This window comes from Myotis brandtii, unplaced genomic scaffold (assembly GCF_000412655.1).
Source record: "Myotis brandtii unplaced genomic scaffold, ASM41265v1 scaffold215, whole genome shotgun sequence".
NCBI lineage: Eukaryota > Metazoa > Chordata > Mammalia > Chiroptera > Vespertilionidae > Myotis > Myotis brandtii.
Window position 1 is genome coordinate 979,317 of NW_005358043.1, and position 14,973 is coordinate 994,289.

At 42.1% G+C, this 14,973-nt stretch overlaps 1 protein-coding gene across 1 annotated transcript in view; it reads right to left on the reverse strand.

Annotated features, from left to right (window-relative positions):
- Positions 1 to 14,922, reverse strand: part of GPR158 (G protein-coupled receptor 158) — a 393,556-nt gene extending 378,634 nt beyond the window's left edge. Inside the window, exon 1 of the mRNA XM_005865859.2 lies at positions 13,125 to 14,922. Within this exon, the coding sequence (XP_005865921.2) occupies positions 13,125 to 14,038 (914 nt within the window). The 5' untranslated portion in view covers positions 14,039 to 14,922. The remainder of the gene's footprint in view (positions 1 to 13,124) is intronic.
- Between the last annotated feature and the right edge of the window lie 51 nt (positions 14,923 to 14,973).

Genomic DNA, 14,973 nt, shown 5'->3' on the forward strand with positions numbered 1-14,973 from the left:
TGCCCATGAGATTATCTGCTGTGCCTCTGCCCTTATTCTCCTGCTGTCTGTGTCTGGAAAGTGGTTCACTTTACAGGTTTAAGTCAGGGAGCAAGAAAAACATCCCACTGATTTTTGCAAGAAATTCTGGGTTTTCAAACTCTACCTCTTTTACCTTTCAAATATTCCAGTTAATCTATTCATATTTGAGAGAATGGAACAACGAGAAATAGCTTATTCTTTGACTAAAATCTCATCAGAGAAACTGGGGGAGTCCAGGGCAGGAAGGCCAAGGCTGAAAGGAGGAAAGATAAATAGGCAGACAAAATAAAACAAGAACTTTATAATAAAATCATCCAAAGGGAAAAAAATGAAAATACATCCACAACTTACATATTATTACAGAGGCAGAAAATTTTTAAGCACTTAACCTGTTTCTATATTACCACAACATTTTAACCATTTATTGAACACCTTCTGTATACCTTACTCTCCTCTTCTGTCTCATCACCCACCTCTCACTACATTCCAGCAATACTGACTTTCTTCTATTCTTAGAGGACTTAAAAGCTCATTCCTGCCCTAGCTGGCTTGGCTCAGTGGATAGAGCATCAGCCTTCGGACTGAAGGGTCCCAGGTTCAATTCTGGCCAAGGGCACATGCCTGGGTTGCAGGCTCAATCCCCAGTGGGGGGTGTGCAGGAGGCAGCCAATCAATGATTCTCTCTCATCATTGATGTTTCTATCTCTCTCTCTTTCTCCCTTCCTCTCTATAATCAATAAAGAAATATATTTTTTAAAAAAAAGCTCATTCCTATCTCAAGGCCTTTGTTCTTTTCTGTTTTCTGTTTGAAACATGATTACCTCAGTTTGTTCCATGGCTGTGTCCTTCTCACCCTTTATTTCATAACTTAAAGTCACCTTTTCAGAGAGGTCTGAAGGCCACCCTACCTCTCAGCCATGTTATCTTATTTATCTACTTATAGCACTTGTTTCTATCAAACCTTATTTCTTATATTTATTTTGCTTGTTTATTGTCTATCTTCCTCCCAGTGCACACAAAAAAAATCCATAAGGACAAGGATTTTGTCTGTCATTTTTCAGTATTATATCCCCAGCACCATATATACTCTATAATTTTTTTAAAGGAATAGTGCATTTTAAACATTATGCTAAGCTCTTTACATATATAAGCTTGTTTAGTCTTTAAGACAATGTACTCTACACCCGTTGCAGAAGAGGAAATTGAGCCACAGGGGGAGTTAAATAACTTGCCCAGTGTCACACAGTAAGTGAAAGTGGAAGCTCATGGATTGAAATCGAAATTTATAATCCCAAACCCTTTCTCTCTTCCATACTACCTCCCTGAAATTTGCAAGGCACTGAGTATGGGATTTCATAAAATATGGTCCTTGCAACTTAAAGGACATGTAGAACTGGTTGGGGACATAGGATCCTATATAATAAAAGGCTAATATGCCAATTGTCCCCTTGACCGAGAGTCCAACTGGGAGTTCAACCAGGGGTTGGGGCGGCCCGCCAACCACCTATGGCCCCTCCCCCCGGCCGGCACCACCCAATCGGCCCCGATCAGGGTTGGCCAGCCGGACCCCACCCATGCACAAATTCATGCACCAGGCCTCTAGTGTTTTCATAAAGAGACAAATAATAGTAAGAGGCAGCCGCTCCAATGAATGCACCTATCTTAAAGGTGAGGAAACACAGAAGAACCCAAAATAAAATGACTCAGCATTCCAAGGCTGAGTGCCTGTGATCTCCCTGCCTTCATAAAGAACCTGCTAGTCATTCTACCCCTACCAATAGGATTATTCACAATATTGGAATGCTTCAGCTATCCAGAACGACCTGCAGCTGAAGTTGCTAAGTATTTACAGTGTTTAATTTTTATTCTTAAAATCTTGTAAAATGGATTAAAAGTACTTCAAATACTTTTACTTTTTCCCAAGTCTGTGTTTAAGCTGCTTCTGAATTACATAGACTTTGTTTTTAATGAGACTGTTGAACCCATCCCTTGGATTATCTCATTCACAGGGTCTGGGGAGGGCCTGCGAATATATTATCAGACTTTTCCAGTGAGCTTGATGGACAGCCAGATTTGGGACCAGTGAATAAAGAACATAAATTAACATTTACTTGGTGACTCAGAATCATTTTATTTGTGCCTGTTAATAAACTGCCAATTTATTGCAGCCATAGCTAGTATAAAATATGGTCACCACATCCCTGGGTCTCAATTTCCTCACCTGTAAAAGCAAAAATAAATTGGACTATATGATCTCTAAAATCCTGTATACTTCTAAAATTCTAATTCTCCAAAAAGGAGTGTTTCCAGAATATTGAGTAAAAAAAAAACATGGCTTCTTTCAAAAATGCCATCACCCCCAATGTATAAACACATATACACACACATTTTCTCTCCAAAATGAATACTTTAATGGGAAACCTGAAATATAAAACTTGTAACCATAGAAGTAGTGAAACCATGTTAGCAACAGATTCTGCAAATAATCTGGCCAGTTCTTTTTGAGCCTTGATGACGTATAAATTTAAATTATTTAACACTCCATTGATCCATGAAAAATTTCCAGTTCACATTCTGTTTTTTTCAGGTTCTATATGTGCATTAATCTTATGTTCCAAAAATAAACAAGTATGTAAATAAATGAATAAATAAATAGAAATGTGATTTGACAAACTTATACACACACATATACATTCACATACACATACATACAGAATCCTTGAAATAAAGGTAGCCCCAGAATAGAATAATTATATGTGTCCCCTCTACTCTAGCAACTTTTGACCATAGGCATTTTTGCCCTCCTGAAGATGTTTGGCAATGTTTGTAGACATTTTTGATTGCACATTGGGCAGGGAGGTTGCTACTGGCATCTAGTAGGTAGAGGCCAGGGGTGCTGCTAAACATCTTACAATGAACAACACAGACCGCACAATAAAAGATTGCCTGGTCCAAACTGCCAGTAGTGCTGGGTTGAGAAACACTACTCTACACAGTGGTCTGAAGGATCAAATAAGGGAAAACCAAACTCTTTATATTCCATTCCAGGCAGCTGACTAGAAAAGAGGAAGAAAAAACTCTCACCTCCACGATTCCACATAAATCTCATTAACCAAAACTAATTCCATGGCTATACCATAAAGTTTTATTTCCACCCTGACACTTCTAAGCACTTTAAAAAGGAAAGACAGAGCTATTCCTTTCTATATTTGATCTATAAGTGCTCTTTTACTCGCACTCTCCTAGGCATTTTCCCACAGTGTGAGTGAAATGCTTTGCCACTTGGTATGGGAAAGACTTTGATAATCCTTACCTCACCTATTCTGAAGATAAAAGTTTCTGAAGCTTTTCTGGCCTGGTATCTTACCTAATAATAGACAAACATGTAAATTGACCATCCCTCCACTATGCTCACCAGCCAATCAGGAGAGTATGCAAATTAACCCAACAAAGATGGTGGTTAATTTGCATACATAGGCAGGAAGCAGCGGAGCGAAGACTAAAGGCTCTGGCCGGAGTGAAGGCCTGGGTCCTGGGTGCCAGAGGAAAACCTGTCCCGGCAGCCAGGGGAAGGGAAGGCCTATTGCACGAATCTCTTCGTGCAACGGGCCTCTAGTTTTATATATTTCACATACATTAAAATGAAAACATGGCCCAAACCAGGAGGTCATGGTTCGATTCCCAGTCAGGGCACATGCCCGGTTGTGAGCTCAAACTCCAGAGGGGGGCTTGCATCATTGATGTTTCTATCTCTCTCTCCCTCTTCCTTCCTCTCTCTGAAATCAATAAAAACATTAAAAAATTTAAAAATGTGGTTACATGTTTTAGTATAGCTTGTCTTTCTAAGGAAAATTATGAAGATAAGTAGCAATCTAATTCATATACAGCAGGAAGGTCTAGATTTCATTTCCTTATATGCATATTTTGCTGCACCTTGATAACTTATAGAGGGTAAGTTATAGTTGGAGAGACCTTGAAATTTATTCTCCCATTTCCTAATACCATAGTAATCAAATATAAAATGCCATTAACTGAAAGATACACTATTTTATTGTATACCACTGAAAGAAAATGTATGTCAATTGAAAATGACATGCCTTCAATCATAAAACATCCCAATTTGAGTGACATCAAATATAAAAAAGGTGCATCTTAGAATTGAAAACAAAATGTATTATTCAATATTATAATGCCTTTTCCTCTTTCTCAGATAAAAGCCATGTGTTATGTTATTCTATAAAAGTCTTTCCATAATAATGTTAAAAGGTATACACATCGCACAAAACACATAAATGGTGAAAAAACTAGCTTAAAGAAATAAACCAAAATCTTAGGTAATTCTAAGGTTCCTTTCAAGTTATAGATACATTACATACTTTTCTGACTAGACAGGATTTTTTAAAAATCTATTATATAGTTTTTCTATGGGGAAAATTATAGTTATAGTTTTTAATAGGGGGAAGTTGCGACAGATAACTAGTTATCTAATTATAGTTTTTAAATGGGGGAAAGTTACAACAGATATTATCTACACTAATAAGAGAAACATGCAAATTGGTGTCACTCACTATTCCCACCAGCCAATCAGAGTGACTATGCAAATTAACCCAACAAAGATGGCAGTCAATTTGCATACACAGGCACAGAGTGAAGACTGAAGGCTCCAGCCTGAGTGAGGACTGAAGACTGAAGACTGAAGAGGCTTGGCTTCTCCGCTGCGGCTGCAGCACAGAAGCCAAGCCTCCCTGCAGCCGGAGGGGAGAAGCCAAGCCTCGCTGCAGCCAGACCAAAGGCCTGGGTCCCAGGTGCCGGAGGAAAACCGGTGCCGGCAGCCAGAAGAAGGAAGGCCTATTGCAAGAATCTCTTCCTGCAACGGGCCTCTAGTAATGAATAAAAATTAACTGGATCTAAATTAATTAGAAGTATTAGTTAACTATGAGAAAGAGACTGCCTTTGACAAAAAGGGAGGTAATAGGATTTTTGTTTAGGGAAAATGATTTGAAGGTCAAATCACATTTAATTCTGTGTTTTTTATACATTTTACCTATAATAAAGGTAATGAAACTACAGTTGACCCTTGAGCGACATGGAGGTAGGGGTCATGACCACGCCCCCAACTCCATGCGTAGAAAATCTGTATATAACTTTTGACTCCCCCAAAACTTACCTATTAATAGCCACTGTTGACCAGAAGTCTTACTTATAACCTAAACAGTTGATTAACACATTTTTAAAATATGTTCTTATGGATTTTTTATAGAGATAGGAAGAGGAGAAGGGGAGAGAGGAAGAGAAACATTAATGTGAGAGAGAAACACTGATCAGCTGCCTCCGACATGCCCCTTACTGGGGATCAAGCCCATAACCCTGGGCATGTGCCCTAATCAGGAACTGAACTGGGACCTTTTGGTGCATGGGACCACACTCAACCAACTGAGCCACACCAGCCAAGGCAACACATATTTTGTATGTTATATGTATTATATATTGTGTTTGTACAATTTTTTTTAAATGAAGAAAATCATAAGGAAAAGAAAAACATTTACAGTATTTATTGAAAAAATATGTGTATAAGTGGAACATGAAGTTCAAATCCGTGTTGTTCGAGGGTCAACTATAGATGTATCCTGTGATTGCTTTGAGGCACTATAATATCCTTTGGGGGGAAAAGCCAGTCTTTGTTCCTATACTAAGTTTGGCATTGTAGAAAAAGTGTGTGACTTAAGAAAGACTTTTAGCCAAAAGGATTAATCCTTTCCTAAATTGAAAAAGCATTTCATAGAACAGCTTATCCACCTAAACATTTCTACAGGTCAAAGTTTTCCCTGTACGAAGAAAAACTTAGATGCATAAATGCCCAGCCAAAGCAGAAATGACATATGGACATGTTTGTTTGTTTTTACTAGAAGCTGAAAAGCAAATAAAGCTATAGACCAGTAAAACCAACCCCAATACATATGCTGGGCAAGAAGCTTAATAATGCTGTTGGCTACGAACTCTCCCCACAACCAGTGGACTGCCTATTTGACATGATGGCCATCAAGCTGCCAACATTATCAAAATCTCAATGTACTGTTTTAGTAGTTTAGCTGTGAATACCAATTCAGAACTGAAAAGAAAACAAACAAAGCCCTAATGATTCTGTACCAACCAAGTGAAAATAAATCAACAACACACTTCTTGGCATCTCAATATCTATAATAATAAAAGCATAATATGCTAATTAGACCAGATGTCCTTCCAGATGACCTTCCGAATGAAGCCAGGGCTGTGAGGGAAGCCCAGGTCCCAGGTGCCAGAAGGAAGCCAGTGCCGGCAGCCTGGGAAGGAAGGCCTACCCTTGCACGAATTTCATGCATCGGGCCTCTAGTGTTACAATATAATCAAAAACACAGTGCATGTTGGAAAAGAGTAGCCTTAAAATCCTGGACAGGGAGCAACAGACTGCTGCCTTTCTGAAGTTGAAAGTAAAATTTAAGTTATCCAGCAGCTGAGGCTATAAAATCAGTCCAGTGAGGGCACCTGTTCCCTCTCCATAGGGTAGGCATATACTCTTATTATTTATTTAGCAGTCCTCAAAAGCCCATATCTGCTTCCAAATGCTTGTTCTAGAAATGGCAAGGCTGTACCACTGTTGCACCAAAATAAATAGCCTTTTTTGAAATTTCAAGGACAACTACAGAGGGAAATTGAAACAGGTTGTTATTAAGAGTAATTAAGGCGCTCCAAAATGCCTAAACATTGATTATCCTGTGGAAAATAACACAGGTATACTGAGGCCCTTTCTTTGAAAACCTGTGAAACAGCAGTATGTTGACTTTAAGTAATTTAGGGTATCTTTTAAGATCTGGAAACTCAGATCATGCTTATTTTTATTTTGAAATGGAGTTCTCATTTTAATGTGTGTGCATATGTGTGTTTGTGTGTGTTTACTTAACTCAGTGTTCATTGAGAAGGCTTTCTATAAATATTTTATGAATAAATGACCATGATAAAGTCAAACTCTGTACATATATATACATGATCTGCATTTAAATGAGCATATAGTAATGGATCTCAGCATTATAATCAAACAAAACTTAAAAATTAAAGCGACACATTTGATGATGTGCATAATCTTAGACTTTCAGGATTATAAGGAGCCCTACAGGTCACCTAGTCCAACCTCCTCAACTTACAGATGAACAAACTGAGGATTAAAAGGCACTTTCTGACCATAGTAACACCATAAGTAAAGGATGTGGCCCAGGCTAGTGCCAACATTTGTTTCTTTTTTAAAAAAAATATATTTTATTGATTTTCTACAGAGAGGAAGGGAGAGAGACAGAGAGTTAGAAACATCGATGAGAGAGAAACATTGATCAGCTGCCTCCTGCACACCTCCCACTGGGGATGTGCCCGCAACCCAGGTACATGCCCTTGACCGGAATCGAACCTGGGACCCTTCAGTCCGCAGGCCGACGCTCTAGCCACTGAGCCAAACCGGTTTCGGCCAACATTTGTTTCTAAGGCCATTATTTCCACCAGGATCCACAATCCTTACAAGCCTTCACAATTATTAAGGATGAAACAAAACCATCATTTAAATTATAAATTACTATAAATACAGCTAAACTAAGAACATTTGTGTTCAGACAGTATTTGGGAAGACAGAAACTACAATACAGCATATTTACTGAACTTCCTATGTGATGACAAGTCTTCAATTAGTTTGTAGGAAATTGCAAAGGAGATACAGTTTACTATTCAATTTAGAGATGAAATAATTGAGACTCAAAAGACTCGATAGAAGTTATCTAAAAACACATTGATCTATCACACAGGTAAAATCTCTGTGATGTCCCTATAGCTATCCTCTTCACCACTACCATGACCTACAAGAGAGACATAGGAAATATTTGGCCTAGAGCAATATGGTCATTTCTTTTATATTGTGCAAATTGCCCTTTTTTGTTGAAAACAGATATCTGTATTGGAATCACTGATGGAGTGTGTGGGTGTATTGTGTGTAAAGGAGATAAAGTGACCCCCTCAGGAATAAACAAATCAGTGACACCATGTTCATTCTGTTAGCATCTAAAAAGGGGTCTTCACAATATTGTGATCATTCCTTCATTGCCCTATTGCCTTTTTACCAAACAGCAGGTCTGACATTTTAGCTTCCTCTTCCTCAACATGTTACTCCCCTATCAATATCAGGTCCCCAGGCACTGTGCTTATGTGTAGGTGAAAACAAAATTGCTAAGACATAGCAGCATAAGGTAGTAGAAAGACAATACAAGCTTCATAGCTAAGTAGATATAAATTTTATTTAGGCTCCCGAATTTACTAGCTATGTTACCTTGGTCAGGTTGCTCAACCTTTTTTTAATATATATTTATTTAATATATATTTTTATTTATTGATTTCAGAGAGGAAGGGAAAGGGAGAGATAGAAACATCAATGATAAGAATCATTGATTGGGAGCCTCCTGCATGCCCCACATCCTGGTTCATGGGTTGACACTCAACCACTGAGCCATGCCAGTCAGGTTGCTCAACTTTTCTGAAGTTTAACTACCAGAGAGTACTAAGAATTTAATGTACTGGTATATATAAAACACCAAACATATAATAGGTGCTCAATATATAATGGTTTCCATTGTTTCCAAACTACCACTAAAGAACTGTGCCACTCTAGCAAATTCCTTTAGCCCAGGGGTCCTCAAACTATGGCCCGTGGGCCACATGCAAATACAAATATTGTATTTGTTCCCGTTTTGTTTTTTTACTTCAAAATAAGATATGTGCAGTGTGCATAGGAATTTGTTCATAGTTGTGTTTTTTTTTTAACTATAGTCTGGCCCTCCAACGGTCTGAGGGACAGTGAACTGGCCCCCTGTTTAAAAAGTTTGAGGACCCCTGCTTTAGCCCTTTGGGTCTCCATTTCTTCCACTCTAAAATGAGATAAGCCCTAGCCAGTTTGGTTCAATGGATAGAGCATCAGCCTGCGGACTGAAGGGTCCCGGGTTTGATTCCAATCAAAAGCACATGCCCAGGTTGTGGGCTCGATCCCCAGTGAGGGGCATGCAGGAGGCAGCCAATCAATGATTCTCTCTCATCATTGATGTTTCTTTCTTCCTCTCCCTTCCTCTCTGAAATCAATAAAAATATATTTAAAAAAATAAAATGAGATGAAAAAAAATAACACAAGTTAATTCCAAAGAACCTTTAAGTTCATCAATAAATAATAATTCCCAAAGATTCCTTCACATTAATTTAAATTCAACAAACCCTTAAGTACCTTATACCCATCCTAGGCACTGAACAATTCCAACTACCACAGGAAAAGTATCTATGATTTCAGCAGAATGGGACCAACTGCATAGTATTTTAAGTTACACAAAGAAAGAATTCAATGCAAAACAAAACGCTTAACTTTAAGGAAAACTCTACACAGGACATCAGAAACCTAATGTCATAAATACAAATAATTTAGAATATAACTTAAATTATTACTCTGTTGTGGGTTGTTTTTTGTTTGGGTTTTTTTTGGCTAGGATTGAAGATGAGAATTAAAATGTTTATACTATATGACTGTAACAAAAGACTCAAGAGGCATTTAGTTAGAGCAACTAATAGCATTTTTGAAAAGAAAGAAATGAACAATAAATTTTTCTTTCCATGTGAATCTCACATTAAACTTTAAAATTTAAGATACTTGTGTCATTCTGAAACAGGAATAAAACCTCTGAGAGGTGTTTTACAGTGATAAACATTAATATAAGAAGGTAGTTGACCATGTTCTAACATTGCCTTTGAATTTCATGTTTTGGATTTACATTCTCAAAAAATAAAATATAATGTAATTTAAATGATTGAATCCTGTAAGCAAGACCTGGGAAAATATTAACTGATCTTAAATAAAAATTTTAACTATAAAGTTTTTCCTCCTGTTCTCTTCCATAAGGAAGCCACTATTAATGGATTTTTTTCATTACAGATAAGATTTTTTACAAATAACTCTATAGGTTCAAATGTATTTAAAATCATGAGCAGAGCTCCTAATCATGACTTCCCGAAAATTCATTTCAGGTTTACACTGTTGGCAGACCTATACAATATTATTTATCCGTATTTTAGAATATTAGAGTACACATCTTAGATGATAAGATGTTATCAACAAAATACCTTTGCTTTTTGTGAGTATGAAAAAACAAAAATGGCCCATTTAAATATTATTTCAAATGTGTGAAATAATGTAATATTTTCCCTAAAACTTAACAGCTATGTTATATGGGTTAATTTTTTCCCTAAAAGATGATAGAGTAAACTATGTCCCCCAACATACTTTGTGTACAAAAGTCCAGAGAGCCAAAAAAAATATGATTAAGATATATACATATCAATCTTAGTGTGAACCAGGGTGCTGCGTTCTGCTTCTTTTGTTACTACATGAGTTTTGGACACAGCACTTCACCTTTCTGGTTCTGTGTCTTAATCTATGAAACAACAGAGGAACCATCTGATGATCTCTTTAAGGTTTCTTCATGCAGTTCCTATAATTAACATCTGTGTGTATCCTCAATACAGCATTTGAGAAGCAGAGGACATGGGGCAAAAGCATTCACATGAGAGCACTTATTCTGCCCTTCATGCATGCTGCCAGGACAAGCCAGCTTCTGTAGAAAGCCAGACACTAAATGGCCTGGCTTCATGCCTTGGCTAAAGAACATCACTGATGACTATGAAAGCACTTAAAGAGGCTCCACAAGAGGAAACTGTTTCCTGAATGCAGTCCAAAAAATAGGTAGGGGGCATGTAGTCCTCACAGCCTCAGACCCTTTGGATCCTCTGCCTTTTATCTTGGCTGGCAGAGGCACTGAGGTGATTTAGGTAACCTATGCTTTCTGAGCCTTAAGAGAAATCATTCTGAAAATGAATGGCTCTCATTCCCAGTCTCATGTCTGATGCTTAAAAATACACATATTTTTATGCAGCAACTATATTACGTGTAGCAAACCTAGGACACCTTCAAAAGACAGCATTTAGCATAGTGGTTACAAGGATGTAACCACTGGCTCTACTACTTAACTTCTTGGAAAAGAAGTTTAATCTCCCTGTGCTTCAGGTTCTCTTTCTGTAAAATAGAGAAACTAACAAACCCTAACTCATAGGGTTGTTGTGTGAATTAATTAAGATGATATATGTAAAGCAGTTAGCAAAGAGCCTGACATAAAGTAAATGTTGAAGAAAGGAGGGAGAGAGGAAAAAGGGAAGGAAGGAAGGAAGGAAGGAAGGAAGGAAGGAAGGAAGGAAGGAAGGAAGGAAGGAAGGAAGGAAGGAAGGAAGTGAGTGAGTTTGGTTGACTGATCCTGGGACATGGGACCCCCTTTTCAGGTTTATCTGAAGGTCACAATTTATGGGCAGTGAATGGCATCTGCTTAGCTTTCCTATTCTGAGCAAATAACATGGCAAAGATTCAAAGCATGGATCAGCTTTTATGAAATAGGATCCTGCAGAAGTCAGGAAGAAATGAGATTATCCTGAAAGTAGGAAAGATTTACTCTGGTTTAAGACAAGATCTTTAAAAGAGATAGAAAACACACACACACACACACACACACACACACACACACACACACACCTAATATGGTCATACAGAATCAAAGGGGGTTGTTGTTTTTATTTAGGCCTTCTCAAGTGTTGCCAGCACTAAAAGCTACAGAATTTTATAACTGCTAGTTTCCTAGAGACCATCTAGTTCAACTTCCTGACTTGATAGATAAGTAGCTGAGGCCCAGAAAGGTTAAGTATCTTACTTAAGGTCATTCAGCAGTAAATGACAGTACCAAGACAAAGAAGCTTTCTGACTCCCCCATTTGCCAACCCAGTACTCATCCTGGTATATTTCACCCAGTCAGTATCCTGCCCTTGCTGTGCCAAACAAAGCATTAGAACACACGCACACACACATGTTTCTCACTTTTGCCCAGGTTCCCAAAAAAATACAGAAGCAACCTTGACACACACACCACCACCACCACCACCACCACCCATTCCAGAGCCTTACATTGTGGGATTTGGGGAGGATCCTGGTCAATCTGTGGCCCTCTTTGGAGTTTCTGCTCTCTCTGTTGCTTCCTCACATGAACTCTTAAGGGCTACTTCTAGAAGTTTCTCACCTCAAAGATCAGGCTCTTCCCAGGGCAGAAGTTACCACCTGTTAATTTGCAAATTCTCATCTTCCCACACATGCAATACCCTGAGGCAGGAAATACATAATAAGTTCCCTCCTAGGTCCCTGAGTCAGTTCAGTCAGAAGAATCCCTCCCTCCCTCCCTCCCTCCCTAAAATAAGGCAACCAGGTTCCTTCATGACATGCAGGGGAATGTGAAGGGCAGGAGAACTTTCAGGTATGCCTGACACGGAGAACAGAGAACAGGAGAGAGGGGATCAAGGAAGGGGATGTGGATTGGGGGAGCAGGGAAATCAGGAGAAGGAGCGACCAAACTGCAAAGTCTGGATCCTGAAGACAGCTGAGCGTCTGACTCACTGCTGAGGGAGCAGAACTGCCAAGGGGGTTGCGCTGTTTTAATTACAAGAGACCGGTGCCCTAAACGACACGCATAGGAAGCAGGCAAAGCTACTCTGAAGTGGCAGAAATTAGGGACTCTCTCCTCTGGGTCCCTTTTCTCTCGCATCCGGTGCTGGCCATTGGGTGCCTAGCAGGCACAAGGGAGCTCCCCAGGTCCCCCCAGGTTCCTAGCATCACCCCTGATTGGGAACTCGCAGCTGCTCTCAGCTCTTCCAAGAATTGAAGGAAAGGGTGGGACATCAAAGGTTTTTCTCAGCTCTACCCCTGCTCTCGCCACTCCCCAGTCCCTAGCTCCTTGCAGGGAAACTGATCTGAGAGAAGCTTTCACTGTGTCTGAAACTGACCAACGTGAGGCGCTTCTAGTCCCCAAGCACAGGAGCCCCCGTGGGGTGTCGCTCAGCCTCAGGCTCTGCTGTGAGGGTGGGAGGCGTAAGTGTCACATCCAAGTGTCCCTTCCCCACACGCGCACCCACCCACGAAACTAGAAGGAAGGATGTGCTTTGGGCATTTTTTTATCCCTCCCTACCTGAATTCCGGGACCAAGTTAGGCTGCAGCCCGTAGAAAGCAGCGGAGAGAGTGACCAGCCATCCGGGCTTGTAACTCCCATTCTCGCACTCCAGGTAAGGCGGAGACCACTTGACAGGGCTCTTGTCCCCTCCCAGCCCGTCTCTGCGCCGCCAGCTATGGCCCAGGCCCCGGGGACCCTGATTGGAGCCCCGCCGTTGTACATGGGTCCGCCACTTGCGCCGGAGGCCGTGGAACCACTCGGTCTCCAGCGTGGCGTTGGCCAGGTGGTGAGCCGAGGAGGACAGGTCCTGGAGCAGAATCCGGCTCTCCTCTCGCGTGGCCTGGAGGAAGACCTGCGGGGTGGACGCGGGCGCGGACGCGGACAGCGACTGGGTGCTGAAGGTGATGGCCGCCCGGCAGATGCTGGGCTCGCCCTCCAGGAGACTCCGCACGAGCGCCTGGTACCACTCCAGGTCGTCCTGCAAGTTCTGCTCCCGCGACTTATTGCTTTGCAGCATCATGTTGAGGAAGTTGGTGGCGTGTGTCAGCGTGTCCAGCGCCCCGTGCAAAGAAGGATGGGAGCTGGCTAGAGCTGACGACTTCCCCGGCAGGCCCGCCAGTTCGTAGCGGCCGGAGCAGTTGGCTCGCTTCAGCTGGAGGGAGTCCCCGGTGTAGAGGTAAGAGGCCACGTCCATGGGCACCTCCTCGGCGAGTTTCTGCGCCAAGATGGTGCCGTCGGTGGAGCGGCTCCCGGGAGCCCAGGTGTCCGAGGCAGAGGCTCGAGCCGGCTGCTGGGCGTGCTGCTTCGCCCTCACGGTCCTCTCTCGAGGGAAACCCGGCCGTCCCGCAGGGTCGCGGCTGGCACCAGCAGCTCCCAGTCCCAGAGGAGCGAGCAGGAAGCAGAAAAGTAAAGGATAAGCCATGGCTCCCATCTGCCTCTCTCTCAAACAGGAGAGGAGGTAAGGGGAGGAGTCACTTTTTAAATTTTGGTCGTCAATGTATCCACAGTAAGACTTTGCCTAGGAGTCTTCCGCCTTCTCCAGATGGCACCCAGTCGAAAAGGACTTCAAAATAAGACTGTCTCGAAATTGGCCCACTGGCTAAGCTACCGTCACAGGAAATCGAATCACCTGTGGCAACGCTGGCTGCAGCCGCTCCGCGGTGCGTCGGCTGGGGATTTACGCACCTCGCAGCCTAGAGCCGAACAGGTTACCTCCCTTCTGGCTCCCGGCAGCTATAGTTAGCCTGCTTACGTCTTTCTGCTCGGCCGCTTCCACCGCCGTTCTCATCGAGGTGTGTTCAAGAGCTGGTGCTGCTGATGCTGCCGCCGCGGCCACCGAAAACGCTGCTCCATCATCTCACCCGCGGCAGGTCCTTCCCGCCTCCAGGCTCGGCTCCTCCTCCCGGTTCGCTTCGCCCGAGGCGCGGAGCGCGCGCACACACAGACCGGTACCGCGAGCGCAGGAGCCAGCCTCACAGAGCGAAGATTTCTTTTAAGACGAATGTCCTCTGGGGTCCAGAGGGCCAGGCAGCTGGTTCGTTGAGGCTTTAGGTTTGCCCACAAACCACACTCCTGCCTCTCCCTGCTATCGGGAGGAAAGCTGGTTGAAAGAGGCAGCTTGGCCGCAACCAAACCCTTGTAGGGCGGCTTCAAGTCGTCCTGTTCCCTGTGTGGTCGACTCCTCTGTCAATCAGCCGACCGCTATTTGTTGGGAATGGGGCGGGAGCTGTCCAGTGCTGAATCCGAGGCGGCACAGAGGAGGCGCTTGAGGAGGCGGTGGCGCGAGATGCAGCAGCGCTGAGTCCTTTCACCCACTCGCGTTCCCCGATGACTCTGAAAGCTGAGGGGATGGGATGAGGTGGGCGG